Source organism: Myotis yumanensis, unplaced genomic scaffold (assembly GCF_028538775.1).
Source record: "Myotis yumanensis isolate MYYU_CA2020_CCGP unplaced genomic scaffold, mMyoYum1.0.hap1 SCAF_2, whole genome shotgun sequence".
NCBI lineage: Eukaryota > Metazoa > Chordata > Mammalia > Chiroptera > Vespertilionidae > Myotis > Myotis yumanensis.
In genome coordinates this window covers 159,829,954-159,842,017 of record NW_027223753.1, presented here as the reverse complement: position 1 = coordinate 159,842,017, position 12,064 = coordinate 159,829,954, and the positions used below count along the sequence as shown (strand labels likewise).

Genomic DNA, 12,064 nt, shown 5'->3' with positions numbered 1-12,064 from the left:
GAAGGGGTGAATTCTACTTCCAAGCATGATCAATTCATGTCTCCTTCATATGGATCTCCATTCACCCTTGCAGTGACCTTGGAGGCTATATATCAAGGAGGCCTGGATTCCCAAATGACTGCATAAAGCAGTCTAGACTCCACCCACCACCCTAGCTGCCAACTACACTGTACTATGATCGGGAGAGATGTTTTTTACAGCAGTTACATCACCCCAACAAATACACACACACACACACACACACACACAAATACACACACACACAAACATACGCGCATGCCAAACAAAAAATAGCTTGAAGATTCAATAGCAACATGAAGTAGTATTCAATGAGACAGTATGACAAACCAGAATGAGTACTGGGTTGTATGTGAGGCCCTATGAGTTCAACCCCTGACTCTGCCACTCTTTAGCCATGTGACCTTGTGCACATCTCTTTTTTTAAAAAAATATATTTTTTATTGATTTTTTACAGAGAGGAAGGGAGAGGGACAGAGAGTCAGAAACATCGATGAGAGAGAAACACCAATCAGCTGCCTCCTGCACACCCCCTACTGGGGATGTGCCTGCAACCAAGGTACATGCCACCGACCAGAATTGAACCTGGGACCCTTCAGTCAGCAAGCCGATGCTCCATCCACTGAGCCAAACCGGTCAGGGCTGTCCACATCTCCTAATTTAAAATTGAGTATATTGGGCTGAGAGACTAATAAGGGCTTTGCCAGCAATACAGTTTTATCACCCCACTATTAAAAAGCTTCATCACAAGAGAGGCATTGCCATATAAAGAGCACCAACAATTAAGTCAGGATTCCAAGAAAGAGAGATAAAGGTATTGGCTGGCTTGGAATGGCCTTAGAGAAGAGGAGGAATCTTAGCAGATTTTGAAGAGTCAATCGAATTTAGGTAGAGACACGTGGGGTAGAGAGTACTGTGAGCAGCAGAATACAGGCAGAGTATCGTGTTGTGCCAAACTATTTAGGAAATGGTGATCTGACCAATGAAGCTCAAGGAGCTCTCATGTACAGAGATGTTAGAAATGAGGCCAGAAAAGTCAGCTTCATCCAGAATGGGGTCTGGACTTTATCTTGCAGTTGGTGGTAATGTGAGCCAGGGAAGGTTTCTGTGAAAAAGATGACCAGATATCCCGCAATACAAAGGACTGGTCAGATTTAAGGAGAAGGGCATCAGGTACAGAGAGACCAAGCAGGGTATTCCTGCCGTGCTGGATTTGTAAAGTGATAATGGGGGCCTGGGGTGAGGGAGGAATGAATGAAACCAACATATGTGAAAGCTTAAAGAAAAAAACAAATTTCTAGTAGGGATCGGCAAACTGGTTATGCACTTGAAGAGAATAAAAAAAGACAGAAGAGGGCACTGGTTTGGAGGCAGATGACACACGTGACTTCAGACATGTTGGCGCTAACATATTTTCTAACAGGAAGATCAGACACAGCTCTGGGATTTAGAAGAGAGTCCAGGCTTGAAATATAGACTTGAAATAAACAGAATTTTCTGACCACAAGTGACCAGAATTTCTCTGCTCTTGTTCGTCTCTCTTCTCCTAGTTCTTCCACTTGCTGGTTTCCACATTGGAGGCCCAACCCAGCTCAGCTTGACCTAAAACCGAACATTGGCTTAGTGCTCATACCCCCTGATGTTGGTGTGTGCCTTTCCCTGTTCTGTCACTGCCTGTCAATCTTTAACCTGAAGCTGTGGGTTTCAGGCATGCCTAGTGCCTTCATGGTGCTGTGTCCTCTGCTCTCCTCATCCCTTAGATATGGAACCTACTAGGCAACCACCCTCCATCCTCATTTCCTCACCATTCCAATGAATTTCTAGAGTTCTGACAATGGCCCCAAGAGCCCTGACAATGACCCCAAGCTCTCTTCCTAGTGCCGTTTTCAAAAAGAGAAAGTTGCAAAAATCTAAACATGTTCTCAAGACAATTTCTACTTTAGAAGAAAATATTTACAAATTTTTTGGAATTTTCTTTTCCCTAAGATCTGGATATGTATCACTTTATCTCTCTTGTTCAGCCATTCAACACATTTCACCATTTACTCCCTTTTATAACACCATGCTTAGCCCAGAAAAGTGTGGCTCCTTTAGTAAATGTCAGGTGCTACAGGCTAACACCCAGACACTAGTTAAACAACAAACTCCACAACAGCCACTAGGTGTCGGGCTCTATCTTACAGCAGATGGGAGGAGAAGGGCAGCTCCTGCTGCTCTGGAGGATTGCACTCCATCCTGCACCCAGCACTCAAGCTTTCATCCACAGAGGACCTACACCTTCCTTAGTGACTCCTGAGGACAGCACTTCCCACACCCAGTGCTCAGAAACTGACTCAGCCACACACAGCACCCACTGATGTGTCATGTACTTGCTTCTTGATGGCCGCTTGGGTACACGTAGGCTCTAAAGGTCAGTTCATCACCTTCCTCCAGGCATCTCTTTACCCTCTGCTCAATTGCAAGGTGTCTCCCAGTGCCCACAGAGAGAGCTGTTTACATCCTTCTGAGCTGAGCCCTTAGAGCTCAAGTGTTCACCCTCTGAACAGCTGGCTGAGAGTATAAGGTGGATGCAGCCCACGGCATCACCAAGCTGAGCAAAACCTGCCTTGTGAAGTAAAGAAGATAAGTGCCATCTTTAATCAAAGCAAAACTGCCTTGTGAAGGCCAGTCATCTCAATTGAGACCTTACCTGGTTCTTTTGCATGTTCTTTGGTCTTGGATTCCTGAAATTCAAACAATAAAGTAGCATTCATAAATTACCAATAATCCAAATTTCTTTACATTAAGACAATGTGCCTGAGACCAGCCTGGAGATACAGGGTCAACAGACACAATAGTGAAAAACTCCAGCAATAATGCTTTTGAATACTCCTCATGTGTAATGGCACCTCCAGTTACTCAGAACAAAAATCACTGGTAAATATGAGTCAAAAATAACAGAAACCCCAATGAATACCAAGTGTCCAGTGTAAGGGGTAAGATCTGCATCTTTTCCCCATTTAACATTTAGTGAGTCTTTCCTATGAACACTGTGCCATTTGCTTTACATCGGTTGTCTCATCCAACCCTCACAACAATCCAACAATCTAACAAGGTAGATACTATTACTATACCATTTTAGGAAATACTTAGCACATGCAGTATGGATCGCTATCTCCTCAAAACAATGTAAAGTACAACTAATACAGCATGTTCCAGGTTAAGAGCAACACAAATTTTTATATCTCAAACCTCCCTTATTATAACCCCCAAATCTTGACTTTTCCAAAAGTGTCTAAAAATCAAACAAAAAGTGCCTCCTCCTTCATTATTCCATACCTTTCCCACCACACCTGTAAGTTGCATTTCTCACTGTAGTTTGATTTATATTTTTTGTTCCACTAGGTGTTCCTCATTGTGCTTCCCATCCCACACACCTTGGGAGAACAGCCTACTTCCTGGCTACTCGCTCCTTTACTTACCTTTGCTGGGATTTTCTCCTTAGAAGCATCATGGACTTCATTTGTGGCTGGAGGCAACTTGACCGTTAACTTAAATGTTCCTTTTCCTGGACATACTAACTCATGGTTCCCTCTCTCCAGAACGTTCTGCCGCACTGAAACATCAAAAAAGAAGAAGAAGGAGAAGGAGAACCATGAAGCAATCTTTATTCACAACATTATTCCATATTTCAAAGCCTTTGTCATCATCAATCAATTACTCAGTCATTTGCCCAAGAGAAGCCTTCAGTGGTAAAAAGAAAAAAATAATGGAAAAGTTTATCAAGCGGGCATGGATTTGAATTCTATCTTTAAACTTATTTTTTTAACCATAAGTATTTCCAGAGCCTCCGTTTTCTTCTATAATAAGCAATTAATAAAGATTGTATTATATGGGTATTATGTGGATTAAATTAAAGAAACAAAGAAGGTAGTATAGTACCTGATGCTCAGTGGGCACTCAGAAAGGGAGCAATATTTATTGTACAGTAAATTAACAAACTAAAACATCCGTCATGGTGAGCCTGTGAATATTGGGTGCTGGGACATGGCGTGATAAAAGCCATGTTTTAGGAAGGTGACTCGGGTAACCAGGAGCAGAATGGCCAGTAGCCTGGTTAATAAGTTTTTCAATCAATTCTTTAACTTGTGAAGATAAAAGCCTCACATCTGATAGGAAAAGGAAAAGGAAAAATGGATGGAGAGATTTAAAAAGAAAATAGCACATCTGGCAGCTGGGCTATAGTGAAAAAAACTGAACAGTGAACATAAGCATCCAAAATAACCTGGATTAGAATTCCAACTCTAGATGAGTGACATTGAGAAACTATCTTCACGTCTCTTAAATCTGTTTTGTCACTCATACCAGTGGTCTGTGAATGAATTTTGTAACACACACAAGAGGTATGCAAATGTAAGTTATAATTATAAGAGGCAGGCAGAGAAAGAAAGGCAAAGTTAGTGTATCACAGACTATGGAGAACAGGGAGTGACTTTCAATGAGGAGATGTGGTCAACATAGTCAGATGGTACAAAAATCTCAGGGTGATGGGGAACCTTTGAGAGTTCCCTACTGTTCACTGTTGTAGCCCTGCCATGAATGTTGGGTTATCATGTTGTATTCTGATATGGTTGGCCTGATGAGGCCAAGGATACAAGTACAAGTCTTTCAAAAAGAGGGGCTTAAATAGCGTTCCCACCTCAACCATCCATGGAAGCGTAGGATGCCAACTGGATGAAAGAGTCCCCCAGAAACAATATAAGAAGAAATACCGGACTCCAATTTCACTCTTGATGGGAGGGAAGATATATTCACAGAGACTCCTAAGGGGCTGCCCTAAGCTTGAGTAAGGGCTGGATAAGAACCCAGTGCCAGAGCAGAAGCTAAGTTTTGTAAGCCAGGTTGTCCAGAGTCATGGACCTGTGTGATTGATACCTTCCTTTTATTATTCCCTAGACTTTGGTAGAGTCATATCTGGTCATTTAAATGTGCCAGCCTGGCCCTGGACAGCATTGTTCAAAGGTTAGAGTGTCAGCCTTTGCACCAAAGGGTCATGGGTTCCATTCCCAGTCAAGGGCATAGGTTGCAGGTTCAACCCCCCACCCCAGGTTGAGTGCAGGAGGCAACCAATCAATGTCTCTATCACATTGATGTCTCTCTCTCTCTCTCTCTCTCTCTCTATCTCCCCCTTTATCTCACATCCCTTCCAATCAATGGAAAAGATATCCTTGGGTGAGGATTAACAAATACAAAAATAAAGTAAGATATAATAAAAGTGCTAGCCTGGTTAGGCTGGTGTGGCTCAGTGGTTGAGCATCGACCTATGAACCAAGAGGTCAGGTTACATGCCTGGGTTGTGATTCTCCCTCCACATTAATATGTCTATCTCTCCCTCCCTTCCTCTCTGAAATCAATTAAATTATTTTAAAAATAAATAAATGTTGCTGGAGGCTAATTCCAGCATGTCATAAATGCAAGTTCATGAAAGGTTGACGAACCTTGGGGCTTCAGCAGGGCTGAAAATCTTCATGTTATTACCTGCTGCTGAACAGCTGAGGGCAATTCCCCCAACCTGATCATCTCTTAATGTTTACCAAACCTTATCTTTGATATGTATATCTGCTTTGCTATAGGGCAAAATGTGGGAATAAAAAGACTTGGGTTCAGAGATTCAGAGAACTTAGTCACTAGCACTAAGCCTCCTCTGGCTCCCCCAAAATGCCTTCCAAATTCATATTTCTCTCTAGCCTCTTCATTCATTTATGCACAGCCCCTTTTCCAGATTTCTGAACCCTTGCAACTGCAGATAAGAACCTAGCAAAATGTGCCATCCTGTTCTGTGTGCAATATGCATGGGCATCACTACTTCAAGAGGGAAGAAGGTAGCAAGATCAGTAAGTGCTCCCCAATAAGGAAAAGCTTAACCTGGGAGGAAAAAGGCTGAATCTCTGATGTCCAGCCACCCTGACCTATGTCCTTCCTGCACTAATCTCAAACCATCCATGTTTACTTTTATTAACGGGTTTCCTTACAATAAGGAAACTTACAATAATCAGGAGTCAAATTATGACCAGAGAGGATGATAAATGTACACATCCAAAAACCTTCCAAATCAATTTACACTCAACTTTTCAGAAATTCAATGAACTGTATAAAAGTAAGATGCAGCTTCTCAATAGTTCAGGTTGCTCTACAGTAATTTCCACAGAGAAATGCTGCTGGGCTCAGCCTGATTATGTGAATTCTATCACTAAAGTCCTGTTACAAGATGAGCCTGCACCTGCTGAGGCCACTTCCCGGTGTGGAGGGGATGGGTCTCCCTGTAAAGACAAGATCTCCTGCCCTAGGACTGTCAGGGCAGGTCATTCATTGTTAGCAATTTCAAGGCAACTTGCTGCTACGAAAGCTGTCTTCTGATAGGAAACCGAAACTGACTGGGACTTTCTACTCCCCAAGAACTTTGACCGTAAAATGTCATCAGTTTCAAGAATTATGATATGTCTGTGCTGAGGGTAACACAAAGGAGCCATAGGAGCAGCCTGGGGGTGGAGATAGGGGGTCTTGGGCTAGAACAGGTGAAGAAAGAAGCCTGGGAGGAGACTGAAATAGGTTCTAATTTGAGGGCTAGAACAGAATGATGTTATCATCACAGAATCATATTTTGCACTGGTTGTATTTCTATGCTGTGTGTATTTCCTATAATGGGATACCATTTTATTCATCCAGGGACATCAACAGCCAGCATTCTCAAACTTTAGTGCCTCAGAGTCACCGAGTGTGCTGGTTCAAAGTGCTGATGCCCTCACCCACCCACACTCAGAGTTGCTGTGTCTCTAGGACAGAGCTGGACTGTGTCTATTTAACCTGCTGAGGATTAATGAGATGCTAAAGAAGAAAGAAGCATTGCTAAAGGCCAAACCATTTTGATGCCAGAAGCGTCGCTAAAGGCCAAAACATTGTTGATGCTAACAGTTGGAATCAAAGTGGTAATATCCTTGAGGGAATAACTTACATCATACAGCTGCCCTTCTCTACATTCCTTGGTGAAATTAATCCTTGGAAAACTGTGTACCTGTTTCCATAAAGCTCTGAGCAAAGCAGGTCTTCCATGTCCTGCCCCCTGTCCGCCTCACTTCTTTCACACTCCTCTGTGTTCCCCTTTCCTCTCTGGGTTTCATCTTTCCTTTCTGGATCCTTGCTTAAAGCTTTCCAATTGCTCTCATGGCCTTGTCATCCTCCTCGCCTCTCCTCTGGCCAAAATCCTTACCCCTTCTCAAATCCAGGGAAGGAAAGTGGGATTAGGGGTTGTCCACATCCTCTTCTAGGAGATTCCAATGGAAAAAGTGTGTGCCCTTGGAGTGTCTGGTCACATGCCTCCCTGTAAAGGACCTGGTGGGTGGCTTAAGCAAGCAGATGTTTGGTATTTGTCCTCTCCCCCTTTTTTTTCTATTTTGTTTTGTTGTTCTTATTGTTGTTAATCCTCACCAGAGGATATTTTTTCCATTGATTTTTAGAGAGTACAAAGGAAGGAGAGAGAGAGACTTTGATGTAAGAAGACACTCAGCATGGAATTGAACCTGCAACCTTTCAGTGCAAAGGCCAATGCTCTAACCAGTGAAACCACCAGCCAGGGCCTCCACTTTTCTTCAACAGCAAAACCAAGTGGGAGGAGATAAATCAGCTGCTCAACTGCCTGTGAGGGGGGAACTTCTTCCTCAAAAGCTCAAAACTCTCAACCTCCTTCAACCCAGTCTGAGGACCAGCCTGAAACCGAGGGACAGGTACCAGCGAACGGCCAACAAAGACAGTGGTGATCAGGAGCAAGCTGTCATCTCCCTCCAATAACTCTCTATGTCACCCAGGCAATGTGATTTTAAGCAGGCCTCAGCCCCTGCCCAGGTGACCCCAGAACCACTGGGAAGCTCCACAATACATGGGGAAATCTCATGGCTCCTCCCATTGCTTAGCCCCTTTCCTTCCTCTCCCCTCCCCTAAATATTAACAGAAAGAAGAAGGGCTCTCCCCCTCCCTCTATCTCAAATGGAGCACCAGCCATTCCCATAGAATCAGGTACCAAATCCAGAACAGCACACAAATATGTCTCTCCATCCCCACACTGACTTTCATTGTTAAGGAATCTCTTGTCCTCACTCAGAATAACTGCATGAATCTCTTCAAAGGTCTGATTTTCATGGTCTCTCCCTACAGAAACCAATGTGCCTATTTTCAACCAAATTTATCACCCTAACGTATATTTAGACTTTTATCCCTGGAAACTTTCTCTTCCCTTAAAATCGTGTTCCCATAAACCTAGGGAGTTCTAGAACTGCTGCCTCAATTGGCAGAAGACAAAAAGCGCAAGAGATGCAACTCTGCCATTAGCACTCTGTGTATTAATACATTCACGCACTATGTAGCCTTGTAAAATGAGGCGAGTACCCAGGCTCTCACCGCCTTTCTGTTCTCCCTGGCGCGGTTCTGCTCCCTACCCGCCACCTCCTGGCAGAGGCAACACCACTGAATTCCCAGAAGCGTAGGGCAGAGGAACGCAGCGACCCCACGCATTTCTGGTCCATTCTGCAACCCGCCCACCGCCAACTGCTGCTGCTGGAGCCGGTCCCGCTGCGCGCCCCAGTCCAAGTGTCCCCACAGGAAGAGCCCCATGGTCTCCTCTCACCCCCGCCCCGGCGCCCCTCACCGTCAAGCGGGTGGAAGAGCACTAGGAAGCGGGCCGGGCTGCCGGGTTCCTGGTGGACCTCACACTCCCCGCCTCCCGATCTCTTAGGGCTCTGGAAGTACAACTGCAACTTGGTGGTCAAGCTCTTGGGGGGATCGGGATCCCAGGACCCCTCGACCAGCAGCGGGAAGTAGCTGGGCGCAGCCATCCTCAGCCCTGTTCAGGGCGGGACTGCTAGTCCTACCCCAGCTCAGGCAGTTAACTTTGCCTCTTTCACTTGGAAAAACTCCACCCTGCTCTTAGGTTACTGCCTTTGGCTGTAAACAGTAACCCCAGATTTGATGAGTCACCCCCTCAGAATCTTCACTTTCATCTGGGCCCCAGGGCAAAGGCCATCCAGGTATTTGGGTGTGCATGGGTCCCTAAACCCAAGGCTCATTTGCCACACACACAAGCCACAGGTGAAATCAGCAGCTTTGTGTCACAAGATTTCCTGCAGCTTTATTTTTGCCTCAACAGGACATTTGACAAGGAAGCAAAATGGCTCATCAAACTGTGGATCTTTAGAACATTTGGGGTCCATTTGAGAACTTTCAACAATCAATTAACTGTCTGAATTTTACCTTGTTTTCCTTCCTTTGCAGTTTGTTCCTGGATCTGCTAATATTGTATGTCTAGAAATGTGGGCCAGAGTTTTTTATGTACAGTACATTCACAGGTTTTTTTTATGTAATATTTACAAGGTGCCATGCACTTGGGATGGATTTAATAGATGGACACAGTTCCTGCCCTCTCTGAGCTCAGGAAGCTGTAAGACAGAGGAGTTAGGACACAGGGGAATGAGTGCTCTTGGAAGGAATACAGAGGTGTTCACTGAATGGAACAAATTAGGAGGGGCTCAGGGAGGGCTTATGGGAGGTGAGGTGTAACCTGAGGCCTAAGGATGACGGGGGATAACCTTGGAGGTGTGAGAAGAGGGCATGCCATTGTGTTGTACGTGTACAGAACCCCTGGCTGTTGTGTGGCAGCTAGAGAAGAGGCAGGGAGACCTCCACTCGGCTACTGTGTTGTCCCAGGTGAGAGATGGGAGTGGCTGAGACCAGGGTGCTGGCAGAGGAGGACCTTCTGAGAAAAGGTAGGATTCCAAATCCATACTGAAGGCACAGCTGCAGGACTGGATGAAGGAATTTGGGATGTCAGATGGCATGAGCTATTGGCTGGATCAGTGATTTTCAACCGGTGTGCCATAAGAATTTTTAAAACATGCAATACCTGACTATTTAGTCAGGGACATTGACCTCTCTTCCCTTAGATTGTCAAGTAAAAATATGACAACATCCAACACAACAATAGCCATCTGGTGTGAATGAATCAAAACTATACCTATTTTTTTGTAAGACTGGCAAGAAATATAATATTTTATTGGTGTGGCACAGAATTTTAGTAATTGGTTTATGTTTGCCATGAGATGAAAATGGTTGAAAATCACTGGACTAGATCATAATGACATCTACCAAGTAGGAACACACAGGGGAGGCCAGAAAGATGGAAGGGAGGCTAGGAATGTATGAATCCTTGACCCATAATAAGAGTATTTCCAGTGAGAGGGAGGATTATCATTCAAACACTACTAGAGCATCAGGTTGAGAAGTGTCTCTTTGACTGCTGAGGACCTTGCAAGCACTGTCTCCTAGTCGAGGCAGGAGACGGAGATGGCCCTGGACGGAGGAAAGGAAGGGAAGGAACTGGGGACAAGCAAAGTCAGCCCTTCCACAAGTACGATTGAAGTGGAAAGGGAGTTAGGCAGCAGTTTATGGGGTTATAAGATCAAGCAGCTGTTGTTATGTTTGTTTTCTGGCTTTTAAAATCTTTTTAAGATGGAAGAGTCTTAGGCATGTTTAAATAATGGCAGAAAGAAGTGAAGGGAAGGTTGAAGATACAGGTTGTGGGAGAAGGTGGGATGGAATCCTGGAGGCAGTAGTAACCTGAGGAAGGGGACACTTTTCCCACTCACCAGGAACAGGTGGAGATGGAGTAGAGAAGTGGGGAATTCTGAATGGCTGTTGATGGAAGGTATGAAAGTCCTTTCTGGTGGATTCTGTTTCCTCTGTGAAGGAGGTAGTGAGGTCTCTTAGATTCTTCCAAAATTAGAGCTGCTTCCCCTGCAGGACCTGACATATAAAAAAGAAACTAAATTTCAGAGATGGGCCAAAGAAAGCTTACTGGGCTTTTGTCCTGATCTATAATAATGCTGAACTGTATTCAGATATTTTCTCCAATTTTCTACCTGCAGGTGGTGCTCATCATCCAGTTCAAACCAACTTGGTGCACAGTACAGGAAATGGTGAGGGCACAGAAGGGCAAGTCATGGCTCTCAGCCACACAGCAGTGACTGATTCCCCACAAGGTGTCCCACCCCAAAACACAAATAAAATCAACATCCTCTTTTCACCCGAATTTGGGGCGCCAGAAGTGAGCAAACAGTTTTTCTTTTTCCCCACTTCATAATTTTCAGGAAATAAAATCAGAGTGGAAACTAAAACTCTTTATTTATGGGTGAGGCAAAAGTAGGTTTATAGTTGTAAGTACATGAAACAAGGAGTTTGCCATTTTTTTAATTTTATTTATTTATTTATTGTTTTAATCCTCACCCGAGAATATTTTTCCATTGATTTTTAGAGAAAGGGAAAGACAGAGAGAAATATCTATGTGAGAGGAACACATCGATTGGTTACTTGCTGGAGAGGAGGCTGCAACTGAGGTACGTGCCCTTGACCAGAATCGTACCTGGCACCCTTCAATCCACAGGTCGATACTCCATCTACTTAGCCAAACTGGACAAGACTCACAGTTTATTCTTTTATTATTATTTATTAATTACTGTATTATTTTTCCATATAAACAAATGTAAAGTTACCCTGTATAGTTGAAGATTTAGCCAAGCTATTTCTGTTTTTCTTTAAAGGATTTACTTCATTATCAGAAGTGTGACTCGCCACTCAAGTTCCACTCATTATCTCTGAGTGGATTGGAGAAAAGCTAACAGAGGATCAGGAGGGCAGGTCTTGAAAGCCAAGAAAAGGAAGTTTTACAAGAAGGAAGTTGTTGACTGTCATCAGCCCCTGGAGTACTTTGTCTTCTCTCCTAGGTTGTTTTGAACCTATTCACTCCTGAACTTCTACCCTCCCCCTTCCCACAGTGTTCTTATCCTATCTCAATTCTCTGTCTCCAATGGGTGTCTAATGCTGAAACTCATTTCCTTCCAGGGAAGCAAGTGTTCTCTCCAGGCCTGGGGACGGTGGCCCTCCAACATAGGAGTGGCCATGTTCACATGGCTGATCTAGGTTCTCCTTTCACCTCATAGGCACAGCTGATCTTTTTAAAAATATA

General features: G+C 44.1%; 1 protein-coding gene across 1 annotated transcript in view; it reads right to left on the bottom strand.

Annotated features, from left to right (window-relative positions):
- LOC139003908 (protein mono-ADP-ribosyltransferase PARP14-like) overlaps positions 1 to 8,882 on the bottom strand; it is a 61,394-nt gene extending 52,512 nt beyond the window's left edge. Inside the window, exons 1-3 of the mRNA XM_070406339.1 lie at positions 8,696 to 8,882; positions 3,480 to 3,613; positions 2,708 to 2,741 (exon numbers count right to left, since the gene is read on the bottom strand). Coding sequence (XP_070262440.1) covers positions 2,708 to 2,741; positions 3,480 to 3,613; positions 8,696 to 8,882 — 355 coding nt within the window. The remainder of the gene's footprint in view (positions 1 to 2,707; positions 2,742 to 3,479; positions 3,614 to 8,695) is intronic.
- Between the last annotated feature and the right edge of the window lie 3,182 nt (positions 8,883 to 12,064).